At 43.7% G+C, this 14,445-nt stretch overlaps 2 protein-coding genes across 2 annotated transcripts; both read left to right on the top strand.

Moving 5' to 3' along the window:
* Window positions 1-654: 654 nt before the first annotated feature.
* Window positions 655-1,596, top strand: LOC122693413 (olfactory receptor 3A1-like). Its single transcript, XM_043900910.1, has one exon. The coding sequence runs from the start codon at window positions 655-657 to the stop codon at window positions 1,594-1,596; it is 942 nt and encodes a 313-aa protein (XP_043756845.1).
* A 7,365-nt stretch (window positions 1,597-8,961) lies between these two features.
* LOC122693412 (olfactory receptor 3A1-like) lies at window positions 8,962-9,908 on the top strand. The gene is given in 2 exon segments (XM_043900909.1): window positions 8,962-9,136; window positions 9,139-9,908. Coding segments are annotated over 2 exon segments (945 nt in total).
* The last annotated feature ends 4,537 nt before the right edge of the window (window positions 9,909-14,445 follow it).

The following is a 14,445-nucleotide window of genomic DNA, read 5'->3' as shown; positions in this document are numbered from 1 at the left end:
ATATATTTATAGGGACAATTATGAATTATAAAGTCCTTATAAATATGGTCAATTCTGGCTTCCCTGGTGACTCAGTGGTAAAGATTCTACCTGCCAGTGCAGGAGACGAGGGTTCAGTCCCTGGGTTCGGAAGATCCTCTAGAGAAGGAAATGTCAACATTCCAGTATTCTTGCCTGGGAAATCCCATAGACAGAGAAGACTGGCAGGCCACAGTCCATGGGGTTGCAAAGAGTTGGATGTGACTTAGCAACTAAACAACAACATGATCAGTTCTGTTCCTTTCTATTTTACTACCTGTTCAATTTTACGTCAGCATTATGTTTTCCCCAAATCTTCTCATATGGGTTGTTGGGAGTGGGAGGGTCTCATTCCTTGATTCTAGAGATCAAAGGGAGAAAGGGATTTTTATCTTTCATGAGGAGGGGGGAGTCCAATGTAGTTGTGGCAGCAACTGGATGCTGGGTAACAACACAGAGATGAAGACAGAGAAGGTTAATGAGTGAAGTGTGGCCTGAAAGAGAAAATACCCACTAGGACACTTGGGAATTTACCCTGAGGCTTGACATCTGAAAGCGAGTCAATATATTTCTACTGATCAACTAACTTGGAAAGACTGATCCCTTCCCCTATGGGATATCTTCTTATAGTGATCCATGGAGCCAGAATCTGGGGTCAATGGAACAACTGAGTTCATCCTGCTGGGTTTGGTGGAGACGCCAGGGCTACGACCAGTTGTCTTTGTACTCTTCCTCTTTGCCTACCTTGTCACTGTCGGGGGAAACCTCAGCATCCTGGCAGCCATCTTGGTGGAGCCCAAACTCCACACCCCCATGTACTTCTTCCTGGGGAACCTGTCAGTGCTGGACATTGGGTGCATCACCGTTACCGTTCCCTCGATGTTGGGTCGTCTCTTGTCCCACAAGCGCACAGTTCCTTATGCAACCTGCCTCTCACAGCTTTTCTTCTTCCACCAGCTGGCTGGTGTGGACTGCTTCTTGTTGACAGCCATGGCCTATGACCGATTCCTGGCCATCTGCCGACCCCTCACTTACAGCACCCGCATGAGCCAGACGGTCCAGAGGGTACTGGTGGCTGTGTCCTGGGCTTGTGCCTTCTCAAATGCACTGACCCACACTGTAGCCATATCCACACTCAACTTCTGTGGTCCCAATGTCATCAACCACTTCTACTGTGACCTCCCGCAGCTCTTCCAGCTCTCCTGCTCCAGCACCCAGCTCAACGAGCTGCTGCTCTTTGGTCTGGGTGTCCTCATGGCAGGTGCACCTGTGATTCTCATTGTCTCCTCCTACATCCATGTGGCAGCTGCAGTCCTGCGGATCCGCTCAGCGGAGGGCAGGAAGAAAGCCTTCTCCACATGTGGCTCCCACCTCACCGTGGTGGGCATCTTCTATGGCACAGGTGTCTTCAGCTACATGCGGCTGGGCTCCGTGGAGGCTTCGGACAAGGACAAGGGGATTGGCATCCTCAACACCGTCATCAGTCCCATGCTGAACCCACTCATCTATAGCCTCCGGAATCCTGATGTGCAGGGCGCCCTAAGGAGGGTGCTCATGGGGAAGCGAGCCTTTGCATGAGGGATGTCTCAAGAGGGTGAAACTGTAGCAGGTGTCCCTGTCCTTCCTAGATCTTGAGCAAGCTGACTTTTGTTAGAAGTGAGACTTCTTATTCCTCAAGGAGGTTTGAGCTGATAATAGATGTGTAGGTTCTGTAGACCAGAACCCTTGACTAGTTGCCATTTGGTCCTAGCTACCCCTCACACTCCAGATGGAGATGGAACCCAGGTAGTTCTATATTCTGGAAGGCTCATGACCCTATAGGAAGAACCTTTAGTTTTTTCCTGCTGGGGTTCCCCAAACTACACACCAGCAGAGATTCTATCTAGACTGGAATATGGAAACTCACAGCCTGGTGCCAAGTATTAGCACATCCTCCTGTCAGGCTTGCTCTGAAAGCAGCATTCCCAACCTGCTTTTACACAAGGATCCTACACAAGGATCGAGACCTAGTACAGTATAATTTGAGGCCCTGCTTATACTTCAAGATTCTAGGCTTTTTAACAGTGGAGAATTTATATTTCCTTTGGAATTTCTTTCTATTTTTATGAAATAGAAATATCCATTGATTTAAAATTTTTCTTAGAAATCATGTTTATAGAAATGAAAACAAAATTTATGAGTGTAAAATCAAAACCTTCATCCTGTCTGTCCTCACTCTTCATAATGCAATTTTCCAGAAGAAACTACTGTTAAGAATTTGGTACTTACACTTTTAGTTTTTTTTTTACACATTCATAAATATATTTATGTATTTTTATATCAACATAAATATATTTGTGTATATTCATATCAATAGAGGCATATATGTCATGTTTTATGTTTACACATTACACGGTAGACTTTTCTACATGCTAAATATCTGAAAACTTAATACATTTTAATGACTGCCTAGTGTTAATTTATGAGCTAATCATAATTTGCTTAACCATGTTCCTTTTGATGGAGTTTAGATTGTTTGTACATTTACTGCAATTACAACCAATGATGTAAAAACTATTCTTTAGAGATGAGTTTCTACTATCCTGCAAACATTTCCATAAGTTCTAATTTACAAAATTCCTGAGTTGAGTAAGATAAAAATTTAGATCTTTGATATGTATTTCACTCTTATTCTACAAAATATTTGCACTCTTCTGTTATTCCAATAGTGAGTGAAATCACTTCATCCTCATAACTTTGTCAACTGCTATAAATAAATGCTTCTCATTTTTCACAATATAAAGGCTGAAAATTACCAATGAGTGTTTCAATATTCATCTCTTCTATGTTCACATTAAATTGAATATATTTTCAAATGTTTAATATCCATGATATGGACTAAATTATGTCTCACCAAAATTCATCTGTTGAAGCCCTAAAACTCCCAGTGTGACTGTATCTGGTGATAAGGTCTTTAGGAAGTAATTAAGGTTAAATAAGATTAATTAGGGCTTCCCAGGTAGCACTAGTGGCAAAGAATCTGCCTGTCAATGCAGGAGATGCAGGTTTGATCCCTGGGTTGGGAAGATCCCCTGGAGAAGGGAATGGTGACCCACTCCTGTATTCTTGCCTGGAGAAGTCCATGGACAGACGAGCTTGCCCTCAAATTCCACCCATTTTGTTACAAGTGACAGGCATTCCTTCCTTTCCACGGTGGAATCGTACTCCTCTGTGTACATTTTCTTTATCCAATTATCTGCTGAAGAACATTTAGGTTGTTTCCATATCTTGACTATTATGAATAATGCTGCAGTGAACATGGGAGCATAGATATCTCTTTACTTATGATTTCATTTCCTTTGGATATGCAACTGGGCTTCCCAGGTGGCGCTAGTGGTAAAGAACCTGCCTGCCAATGCAGGAGACATAAGAGACTCAGGTTCTATTCCTGGCTGGGGAAGAGCCCTTGAAGAAGGAGATGGCAACCTACTCCAGTATTCTTGCCAGGAGAATCCCATGGACAGAGGATCTAGACCATATGGCAGTTCTATTTTTAATTTTTTGAGGAAACTCCATACTGTTTTCCATATGGCTATACCAGTTTATATTCTCACCAACAGTGTGTGAGGGCTCCCTTCTCTCTGCATCCTCACCAACATTTGTTATTTCTTGTCTTTGTGACAGCAGTCATACTAACACGTAAGAGGTGATACCACTGTAGTTTTGACTTGCAGTTCCCTGATGACTAGTGATGTTGAACACCTTTTCATGTACTTGTTGATCATTTGGATGTCTTCTCTGGAAAAATATTTCTATTCAGGTATGTTACCCACTTTTAAAATTAAGGCTTTTTGGTTTTATTTGGTATTGTGTTGTATGCGATCTTTATAGATTTGGGGTATTAACCTTTTATCAGATACATGTGCTTAGTTGCTCAGTTGTGTCTGACTCTTTGTGACCCCACAGACTATAGCCACCAAGCTCCTCTGTCCGTGGAATTCTCCAGGCAATAATACTGGACTGGATTGCCATTTCCATCCCCAGGGGATCTTCCTGACCCAAGAAGCGAGTCCTCGTCTCCTGTGTCTCCTGCATTGCAGACGGATTCTTTACCAACTGAGCCATCTGGGAAGTCACCAAATATGGGTTTGCAAGTATTTTCTCCCATTCTGTAGGTTGGCTTTCAATTGATTGATTACTTCTTTTGCTGTGCAGAAGCATGTTAGCTGGTATAGCTTTTCCTAGTGAAGTCAATGTTGGCAAAAACCATGGGGGTCTTTGGTAGTCAAAACTGTGGGAGCCTTGTAGGTGACCATAGTAGGCTATCAGGGTCCTGGGTGCAAATGCTGCATGTATCCTCCTGTTCCATTTTGCCCGTGGGGGGAAGCTGTAGCTGAGGGGATCCCTCTTGGCCCCAGGCCTGGTGGGCTGACATTCAGAGTGGGAGAGAAGCTGGGGCACTGGGATAAGGTGCATTTGCTGTTCTTGGATTGGAAGAATCAATATTATAAAAGCAACTGTACTACCCAAGGCAGTCTACAGATTCAATGCAATCCCTATCAAATTACCAATGGCACTTTTCACAGAACCAGAACAAAAAATTTTGCAATTTTGACCTCATAGGATTGTTGTAAGGGTTGGCTGAGATTCCATGTATATAGAGCTCATGGTGTAGTGTCATGTACACCGTGTAATAAACGTTATTGTTATGCTACTAACATCATCGGTGGTCTCCTAATAGGAACTTCATGTGTGTTACTTTATTTAATCCTCCCAGCAACCTTGAGAGAGAATATTACCCATTTTCCAAATAGGGAAACTGGGGTTCAATGGAGTTCAGTAGTTGTTCATAACTGGATGAGCAGGTCTGTTCTTTTAGAAAGTCCAGCAGGCTCCCACAGACAGTGTGCTGTCATATGGGCCCGGGTGTAATGAATTGAGGACATGAGAATCCAGGGGTTGCATTACACAGCCTCTCCAATTTTCAATCTCTGTCATCTCTAACAGTAGACTCTCACTTTCTAAAGACTTGGCCCAGAAAATTATGGTGGGGGGCAACTTCCCAGGGGGAATCCTCAGCTTCTACCACCCTCAGGATCATTATAGGATCCCCAAGAGTGTGTGGCCCTTGCTAATAAGCCCCAGGTGGCAATGGATTTTCTTTCTGAAGATTTGTTACAAATTTGAAGTTGGAAAAGGAGCCTTTGCCTCCTTTCTTGGGTTTCTTCCTCATCCCGGGGTTCAGGAGTCAGCTGGTCTATACCCGCAAGGTTCTGTTTGGACCAGACATCTGGGAAAGCAAAACCTCCAACCTGAGACCCCAGATTCTGTCCTGGCTCTGCCTCTAGTTACCTCATGACTTTGGGAAAGCCATTTGCTGCCTACATACCCATCTGTTAAACAGAGTTATTAGGACAGCTGCCCTAACCAGCTCCATAAATTAATATGAGGGATGGCGATGAAGATGTTTGAAAAAATTCTAAGTCAACAGAGTCATGAGGCACCATTGATTTGCCACTGCAGTATTTATCAGGGCTTCTATTGTGTACCTGTCCTTAGCTCTCCCCATGGCCTCCTTCCCCTTCCTGGGCTAATTTCGAGGTCCCAAGGGGACAACACCATGGTGGAGAAGTCCCATGACAGAGACGGCCTCAGCCTCTCTTTATCTCATTTCCGTATATATGGCCCCTCTCTTTCCCCCAGAGTAGCGGACTGAGTTTTACAGATTCTCATCCCCCTTTTACAACCCTTTCAATGAAACTTTGCCAGCCTCTGTGCCATAGCAAAGTAACTTCTTTCATGACCCTCCGTCTGCTCCCATGTAACAGAGAAGGGACTTCAGGGGTCACTAAGTCAAGCTTCCTGGTTTTACAGATGCAGCAACCAAGGTCTCAAAAGCAAAAATAAGAGACTTGCACAGGATGACATATCAGGTGAGTGGAAAAGCTAGGACTATGATCCAAAGCTTGAGGTTTCACTTCCAGGCACCTTTACCAATTCTTCCTTCTTTTTAAGATAAAGCTTGTTTTCTGATTTTATTCAGTGTTCACTGTCCCTGCCCAGAACTCAATCCTTACTAGGCAACTTGATCAGATCCCTGAGACCAACCCTATAGCATGAAGGACTTATTGGGATTTCAGAGCAGGGAGTGGTCACAGCATAATGAGGAAGCCCAGGACTCACACAGATCCCCAAGAATGGTGATCTAGAAGGGTCACCTCATTAATGGATTACACCTGTGATTTCATCAGCCACTGAAGCCCTGGACGGCTAGTCTGGTGAACAACCAGAATTTAGGAGACGTATGTAAGTTTCGTTCCTTGTTAATTGAAGGCTGGACAGAAGCTACTAGGCGAGCATAGTGTATCTGGCTCATGACTTACTTGTTTTTGAAGAGTCCCTGTTCTGATTGTAGAAAATATGTGGGAAGTTCAGACAAAGAGCTATATGTCAATGCATGGATGCTACAACCACTGCATGCCTATCGAGACAAATGGAGGAATCAACCCTCTCCCTACAGCAGTCACGCTGTGCCTTTCACTCGACTCGACTTCCTCCAGATCATGTCAATCCTTCAAAGTCTAGCACAATTCCCACTCGTCCACAAATCCTTTCCTCACCACCTTCGCCCACAATGAGGCCCTTTTTGCCAGAAAACCTTTGTCAACCAGTGCGGCTATTCATTTATTTACAAGATGATGCACAATTACAATGAGTTTATGCATATAGTTCCTAAGGTTGAGTCAGCCATGAATCTCACCCCTAAATTACTAAATGACTAAATCACTAAATGACTAATCAATAAATCAATGACTGTGCTGAAGGCACAGTGCTTAGTGCCCCATAGAATACAACTAAAGTGTCATGGGAATGTCGAAGGTGAAAATATCGCTTTAAAGTGGGCACAGATCAGGGCAGAGTTTCTGGAGGAAGACAGCATTTGAGCTAAATCATGAAGATTTTGAACATGTGACATTGGAAGGAAGACATTCAATACAGAGAAAATAGCATAAGCAAAGGTGGGAATCTAGGAACTCACAGAGTTTGCAATCTTAAGACATGGGTTAAAATAAAAAGGGAAATCAGAGGGCAGGCAGCTGCTGACCATGGCCATGATCCATCCAAGGCCCTGATTTGGACTTGAGCTACTGCAGCCTACAAGGCAAGACTGGGACTTACAAGGGCACAGCTACCATGAGTATGAGAGTACGTCTTTGAGTCATGAGAATGGGTCAGAAATACATTGAGAGAAAAAAGAAAAGAAAGACATTGAGAGAGAGTTGCAGGAGAAGGACATGGCTTTATGATCCTTGAGGTGTCCTGATGGTATGTGTAAATGTTAAAAACAGGTTAAAAGTCAGAATATCCTAGTTAAGACCTTGCCTTCAGCCACTTGCTATATGTGACTCATGTTCTTTCTGTAAAATGCAGATTAAACTGGTATCTGTTTCATAGGGAGGTTGTGAGGAATAAATGAGTTAACCACAAAGGACTTAAAACTATGCACTGTTGTAGCCCAGGGTAAGTCTCCCTGTAATTATTAGCAGGGGATGCTGCCAAAAGAATTCTGTCAGTTCAGTCCCTGGGTCAGGAAGATCCCCTGGAGAAGGAAATAGCAACCTACTCCAGTATTTTTGCCTGGAAAATTCCATGAACTGAGGACCCTGGTGGGCTACAGTCCATGGGGTCGCAAAGAGTTGGGCACAACTGAGTGACTGAGCACACACTTCACCCAGTTAAAGCATAAATTCAATTCATATTCACACAGTTGTGGGTTTTTTTTACTTTTAGTTGAAGGATAATCGCTTTACAATGTTGTGTTGGTTTCTGCCATACAATAAGCAAAGCATAGTATATGGTATATGTATTATACAGTCTCTACATTTAATAATACTGCTTTGATATCTTTCAAATCAGCACAGATAGAGCTATTTCCTACAGCTGCATAATATTCCTTTGGAAAAATATTCCATAATTAACTTAGTAAGCCCTTTAATAATGAACAGATAGATTATCTCTAATTATTTGCTCTTACGAACAATGCTGCAACAAATAAGTTCACACAGACATCATTTCTGTGTGACACAGACATCATTTCTGTGTCACCATCATTTCTGTGACCATACATCTGTTGGATAAATTTCCAGACATGCAATTGTCAGGTAAAAAGAAAAATACATTTATAATTTGAAAGATGTTGCCAAATTGTCCTTTCTCCTTTTCACTTCTGCCTTACAGATATTATGCAAATCCCCCTTGTGGCCAACCCTAATCTGGAAGCCTGCAGAGAATGGGATTTGAGAAGAAGTGGTTCCATTTAGCTAGTTGGCCAGAATTTTAAAATAATTAAAACATTACTTTTGATTATTAAAATTTTTTTTCTATATTTTGAGTTATCCTTGTACTACTACTATTAAATTCTCCATTTCCCCAATAACTTTGTGGTTTAATACTTCATTTAAAACTTCGATCCATTTAGAATTTATTTTTGCAAATTATATGAGGTATGTATATGACTTATAGTTTTCCAACATAGCTGTATTATTGCCCTCATAAGCACTTACTGAATAATACTTTTTCCCATTCCTTTAAGATGCTGCTTGAATTATATACTAAATTCCTATATTAGTTTCAGTCTATTCCTTGACTTCTCAGTTTTTTTAAGCTTATAAAATGTTATTTTTTTAGCCTAATACAGGTGTAATTAACAAGTAAAACTGTCAAAGTATAACATGATCATTTGATATATGTTTACATGGTGAAAGGATTCCCATGTGGCTGAGAATGTTGTAGCAGATGTAGTGAGTTAACCAGTGTGGTGTGGACTGGATGGTGGGAAAGTCCTTACTTGGAAAGGGAGAACTGAGTAGAGGGCTCAGGACATAGAAAGAAGTCTATTTCCTCATTTTAATATATTGAGAGGAATTATTCCTTATCTCCTTGGATATTCCCTTGCAGGAACTAATGCGGACACAACCTGAGGCCAATGGAACAGCTGTTACTGAGTTCATCCTGCTGGGTTTGGTGGAGACGCCAGGGCTACGACCAGTTGTCTTTGTACTCTTCCTCTTTGCCTACCTAGTCACTGTCGGGGGCAACCTCAGCATCCTGGCAGCCATCTTGGTAGAGCCCAAACTCCACAACCCATGTACTTCTTCCTGGGGAACCTATCAGTGCTGGACATTGGGTGCATCACCGTCACCGTTCCCTCGATGTTGGGTCATCTCCTGTCCCACAAGCGCACAGTTCCCTATGCAGCCTGCCTCTCACAGCTCTTCTTCTTCCACCTCCTGGTTGGGGTGGACTGCTTCTTGTTGACAGCCATGGCCTATGACCGATTCCTGGCCATCTGCCGACCCCTCACCTACAGCACCCGCATGAGCCAGACGGTCCAGAGGGTGCTGGTGGCTGTGTCCTGGGCTTGTGCCTTCTCAAATGCACTGACCCACACTGTAGCCATATCCACACTCAACTTCTGTGGTCCCAATGTCATCAACCACTTCTACTGTGACCTCCCGCAGCTCTTCCAGCTCTCCTGCTCCAGCACCCAGCTCAACGAGCTGCTGCTCTTTGGCGTGGGGTTCATAATGGCAGGTACCCCCCTGGCTCTTGTTGTCACCTCCTACATCCATGTGGCTGTTGCGGTTCTACGAATTCGCTCAGTGGAGGGCAGGAAGAAAGCCTTCTCCACATGTGGCTCCCATCTCACTGTGGTTGCCATATTCTATGGTTCAGGTATCTTTAACTACATGCGACTAGGTTCAGCCAAGCTTTCAGATAAGGATAAAGCTGTTGGAATTTTTAACACTGTAGCCAATCCCATGCTGAATCCAATCATCTACAGTCTCAGGAACCCTGACGTTCAGGGTGCCCTCTGGCGGGTGATCAAGGGGAGGTGGTCACTGGCGTGATGAGGTCTTCTGTCAATTTCTCCCTTTCTCTTTTTGGACTAAAGGAATAATTCTCTGGGGCCAGTAATTGGGACAAATGGTCCAGAACCTTCTCTATCTCTCTGAGCTTTTGGATTTTTTTTTTTTTTTTTTGGTAGGGGATAATATCCATAGGAGCCCTACCCAATATAGGCAATGGACAGGTAGGTTCTGCCAAGTCAGTCACCTTGACAAATTACAACTTAAGTCACTGTACGCTCCTTTTCTGGGTGGAAGTAAAACCCAGGAAGCCTTGAACGCCTTCAGGTGCATATCTCATAAGGAATAACTCTTCCGTTGCTTATAGCAAGAATATCCCAGTAACTTCCCAGGTGGTCACATGACTTCTTCAAGTTCAGGAATGGTTAATCTTTTACAAAACATAGGTCTAGAGATCAGGATGACTCTATTTCTCCCATCAGGTTTCTACAAGCCAAAAAAAGCAGCTCAGTCCTCTCCTATCACACAAGATATCAATACCACAGGATATAGAGGGAACGGATGGGAAACTGTATGGTCATGTATTCTTGAGTAACTCGGGAAAGCATGACACCTCTGTGAAAATTTTTACAACTTAAAAATTTCTTTTTAGTTTCAAAACTTTAACAAATATGATCATTCTCAAAATACAAGGATGAAATTTCCTCATGTATCCATATATGTTTCAAATCTTTTGAAAGGATTATGCCCTAAATGTTATTTAAATATTTAAAAAAACAGAATAATCAACATGAAATTCCCCTCTGAATTCTCACTCTCAGTCCCAAACCTCCTAGCTAAGACAATCTGTTTCTGTAAATACAAGTCACATGGCAATATGTGCTACTAGTCTTTAGTCCTGTCATTATCTAGCTATATTTTCCTTCTAGAGCCCCTTTTATTTTTTGGCCACACCATGTGGCAGGTGGGATCTTAATTCCCTGACCAGGGATGGAACCCACACCCCCTGCATTGGAAGTCTGGAGCCTTAACCACTGGACCACCAAAGAAGTCCACTAGGGTCACTTTTAGATTAATTGCCCATTCCTGGCTTCTCTACTGTGCCACTGCTGTTTTCTGACTAATTTCCCTAAAACTGCCCTTTGACCTACACCTGCACGATTGGCTTCTCATGATACTTTATGGGGATGAAGGGACTAAAAGGACAGGAGGGAAGGAAGTAAAACAAGATTAGATGGAGGCAGAGAGTTTGTGGGAAATGAAGATGAAAAATGAGGAACAGGGAGAAACATAATTGCAAGCAAAAGGATTTGAGAAGGCAAGATGCAGATATTGCATGTATGCTCAATCGTGTTCGACTCTTTGTGACCCCATGGACTGTAGCCCAACAGGCTCCTCTCATCTGCAGTGTTCCTGACCTTGATTGGGTCCTTTACTTCCCCTGGGTCTGACCTTGACAGAGGCCCAAGATAAAGGTCAATATTCTTTCACCTCTAATGTCCTCTGATTTGGAATGAACAGAAAGACTGTCTCACTGTTAACCCTGAAGAAACACAACAAATTCCACCATCACTTCTTCTACCTATAGCAAGCAACAGAGTTAGTTGCAAAACAGAGCTAGTTGTTTACTCCCCGGAATTCCTGTGCCTCTGGCCTTTTTCCCAATTGAACATTCATCTCAAGTCACATCAAGGGATAATTCTGTGTGACATCATCCCTGGGTGGACTGCATCAGCTGGTTCAGCATCATAAAGGATAACCAAAGACACATGTTGCCAGCATTTATGAACATAAGGTTTCTTTAACAATTGGGAGATTTCCTTTCCTTTGGAACTTGTCTCTTCTTTTTTATTACAAACTGGTCATCTTTGCTACTTAAAAATGTATCACACTGGTTGGCCAATAAGTTTGTTTGTTTCCATATGTTCTTAAGGAAAAACTCAAATGAACATTTTGACCAACCCAAAGGATGTAATATATCATGTTGGAAAGGTTTAAACAATACAGAATGCCATTATCACTCTTTTACATCATTCCCACAACAACCCTATTCTTTAAAAGGAATAGGGCTTCCCTGGTGTCTCAGAAGTGAAGAATCCACCTGCCATTGCAGGAGACACAGGTTCGATCCCTGGTTTTGGAAGATCCCACATGCCAGGCTCCTCTGTTCATGGGATTTCCCAGGCAAGAATACTGGAGTGGGTTGCCATTTCCTTTTCCAGGGGATCTTACTGACCCAAGGATTGAACTCACATCTCCTTCATTGGCAGGTGGATTCTTTTCCACTATGCCACCAGGGAAGCCTGATATTATAAATATATAACAGCAGAAAAGAAGAGTTTCCCTCACTCATATTCCTCCCTTATAAACAACAATTTGGGCAAAAACTGCCTTTGTGGGAGCTTTGGGATCTAGGTAAGAGATTATGAGACCCCAGTGGAGTCAAGTCCAAAGAGGGCTATTTTGAGAAGAAAAGACTGTGCCCAGCTGGCAGACTTGCACACAGGAGTTCTGGATACAGGCCTGGAAACTGTGTATTCAGCTGTGTATTCAGCTACAGCCCCTCGTGGCCTTGATTCTGTCACCAACAACATCCGTCAAGAAACCCAGCATTAGTCAGGCCCACTTGTGCCCTAGGCTCTGGATGCTGAAGTGGCCCATGGCCCACTCCTAGCCCCTCTCGGCTGTCAGCCCTGCCCACCCAGGCACCAGGCAAGTGATGCCCATCCACGCCCCTAAGACACACTGTCCAACCTTGGTCTGACTGCAGACAACACAGTCCTGTAACTTGGCTCCAGCACCTTGTAGGCATAGGTCAAGAACACACCTGCTTGTCCAGGGACCCATCAGAAAACACAGTCTTCTGTGCCCTGAGAGACAGGCCCACTGACTTCTGTCTGACTGAAGATTTTGAGGTGACTCCATAACCCAGCTTCTGCTCCTTGAAACCATAGACTAGGAACACTTTTGCCAACCCAGAGACCTGGAGGAAGACACCTTCCCACATGCAGGCCAGCCAAACTGGGTCTGATGGATCTTAAAAAAAAAAAAAATTATTTTTGCTTATTTATTTATTTAGTTAGTTAGTTGGCTGCCCCAGGTCTTTGGTGTGGCATTCAGGATCTTTAGTCATGGCATGCGGACTCTTAATGGCAGCATGTGAGATCTAGATCCCTGACCAGGGATCAAACCCAGCCCCCCTGCACTGGGTGCGTGGAGCCTTAACCACTGGACCACCAGGCAAGTCCCCATCTGCCAGATCTTGAAGAGGCCCTATAACCAATACCTCAGCAGTCTATTACAACCAGCCCCCAGGCACCCTTGCCTGGATGTTAAATCCTGAATCATGACAGGTGAGGAGACCGTGTCAATGAACTCTCCCTGTTCAGCCTTATGTTCTACCCCACTTCTTGGGCCCTCATGATCCACGCCCACACTGCTCCTCTATAAACTGGAGGAAATTCCAGTTCCTGCCAGGATATATTGGCCAGTATATTCACTTCCTGTTGCTGCTGTAACAAAGTACCACAACTCTAGTGACTGAAAATAACAGAAATGTATCTTCTCAGGGTCCTGGAGACCAAAAGTCAAAAATGAGTCCTACAGGGCTAACTTCAGGATGTCAGCAGGAAGAGTTCTCTTGGGAGGCTCCAGGGGAAATCTATTCCATGTCTTCTCCAGTTTCAGGTGGCTTCTGGCATTCCTTGGCTTGTGGCCACATCACTCCAGTCTCCATGTCCATCATCACATTGTCTTTTTCTTTTTTCTTTTTTTGGTGCAGGATTCGAAACTGCACCCCCTGCAATGGAAGCTCGGCATCTTAATCACTGGACTGCCAGGGAAGTCCCCACATTGCCCTTTTCATTTCTGTAGTCAAATATCTCTCCACCGTTCTCTTCAAAGGACTGTATGATTACACATCACATAGGGCCCACTTGGATAATCCAGGATAATCTCCCCAGATGAAGACCCCTAACAATCACACCTACAAAGTCCCTTTTACATGATTTAAAGTTGATTTCAGGGATTAATACCTGCATATCTTTGGGGCCCTACCACAGCCAGGTATGGGAACTATTGTTAATGAGTAAGCTATTTCTTTTTGGACATAAATGGTACTTCCTTTCTCAGAGTATGCTGAGACCTTACCAGCAGTCCTTCAAGCTCAACATACGTCTCTTTTTGTTTTTTTTAAGTAGGTCAAACTAAAAAAAATAATTTTATTTCTTTACTTTTGACTGTGCTGGTTCTTCGTTACTATGCACAGGCTTTCTCTGGTTGCGGTGAATGGGAGCTCCTCTCTGGCAGCAGTAAGCAGGCTTCTCCTTGCTCTGGCTTCTCTTGTGGAGCATGGGCTCCAGGGTGTGCAGGCTTCAGTAGCTGCAACACGTGGGCTCAGGAGTTGTGGCTCCCAGACTCTAGAGCACAGGCTCAATAGTTGTGGCACAGGGGCTCAGCTGCTCCTCGGCATGCGGGATCTTTCCCAACCAGGGACTGAAGCCATGCCCCCTGCATTGGCAAGCGGATTCTTTACCTGTGAACTACCAGGGAAGTCCCTCAACATACCTCTTTTACCAGC

Source organism: Cervus elaphus, chromosome 5, assembly GCF_910594005.1.
Source record: "Cervus elaphus chromosome 5, mCerEla1.1, whole genome shotgun sequence".
NCBI classification, from domain to species: Eukaryota; Metazoa; Chordata; class Mammalia; order Artiodactyla; family Cervidae; genus Cervus; species Cervus elaphus.
The sequence above is the reverse complement of the archived record's forward strand: the minus strand, read 5'-3'. Positions and strand labels throughout refer to the sequence as shown.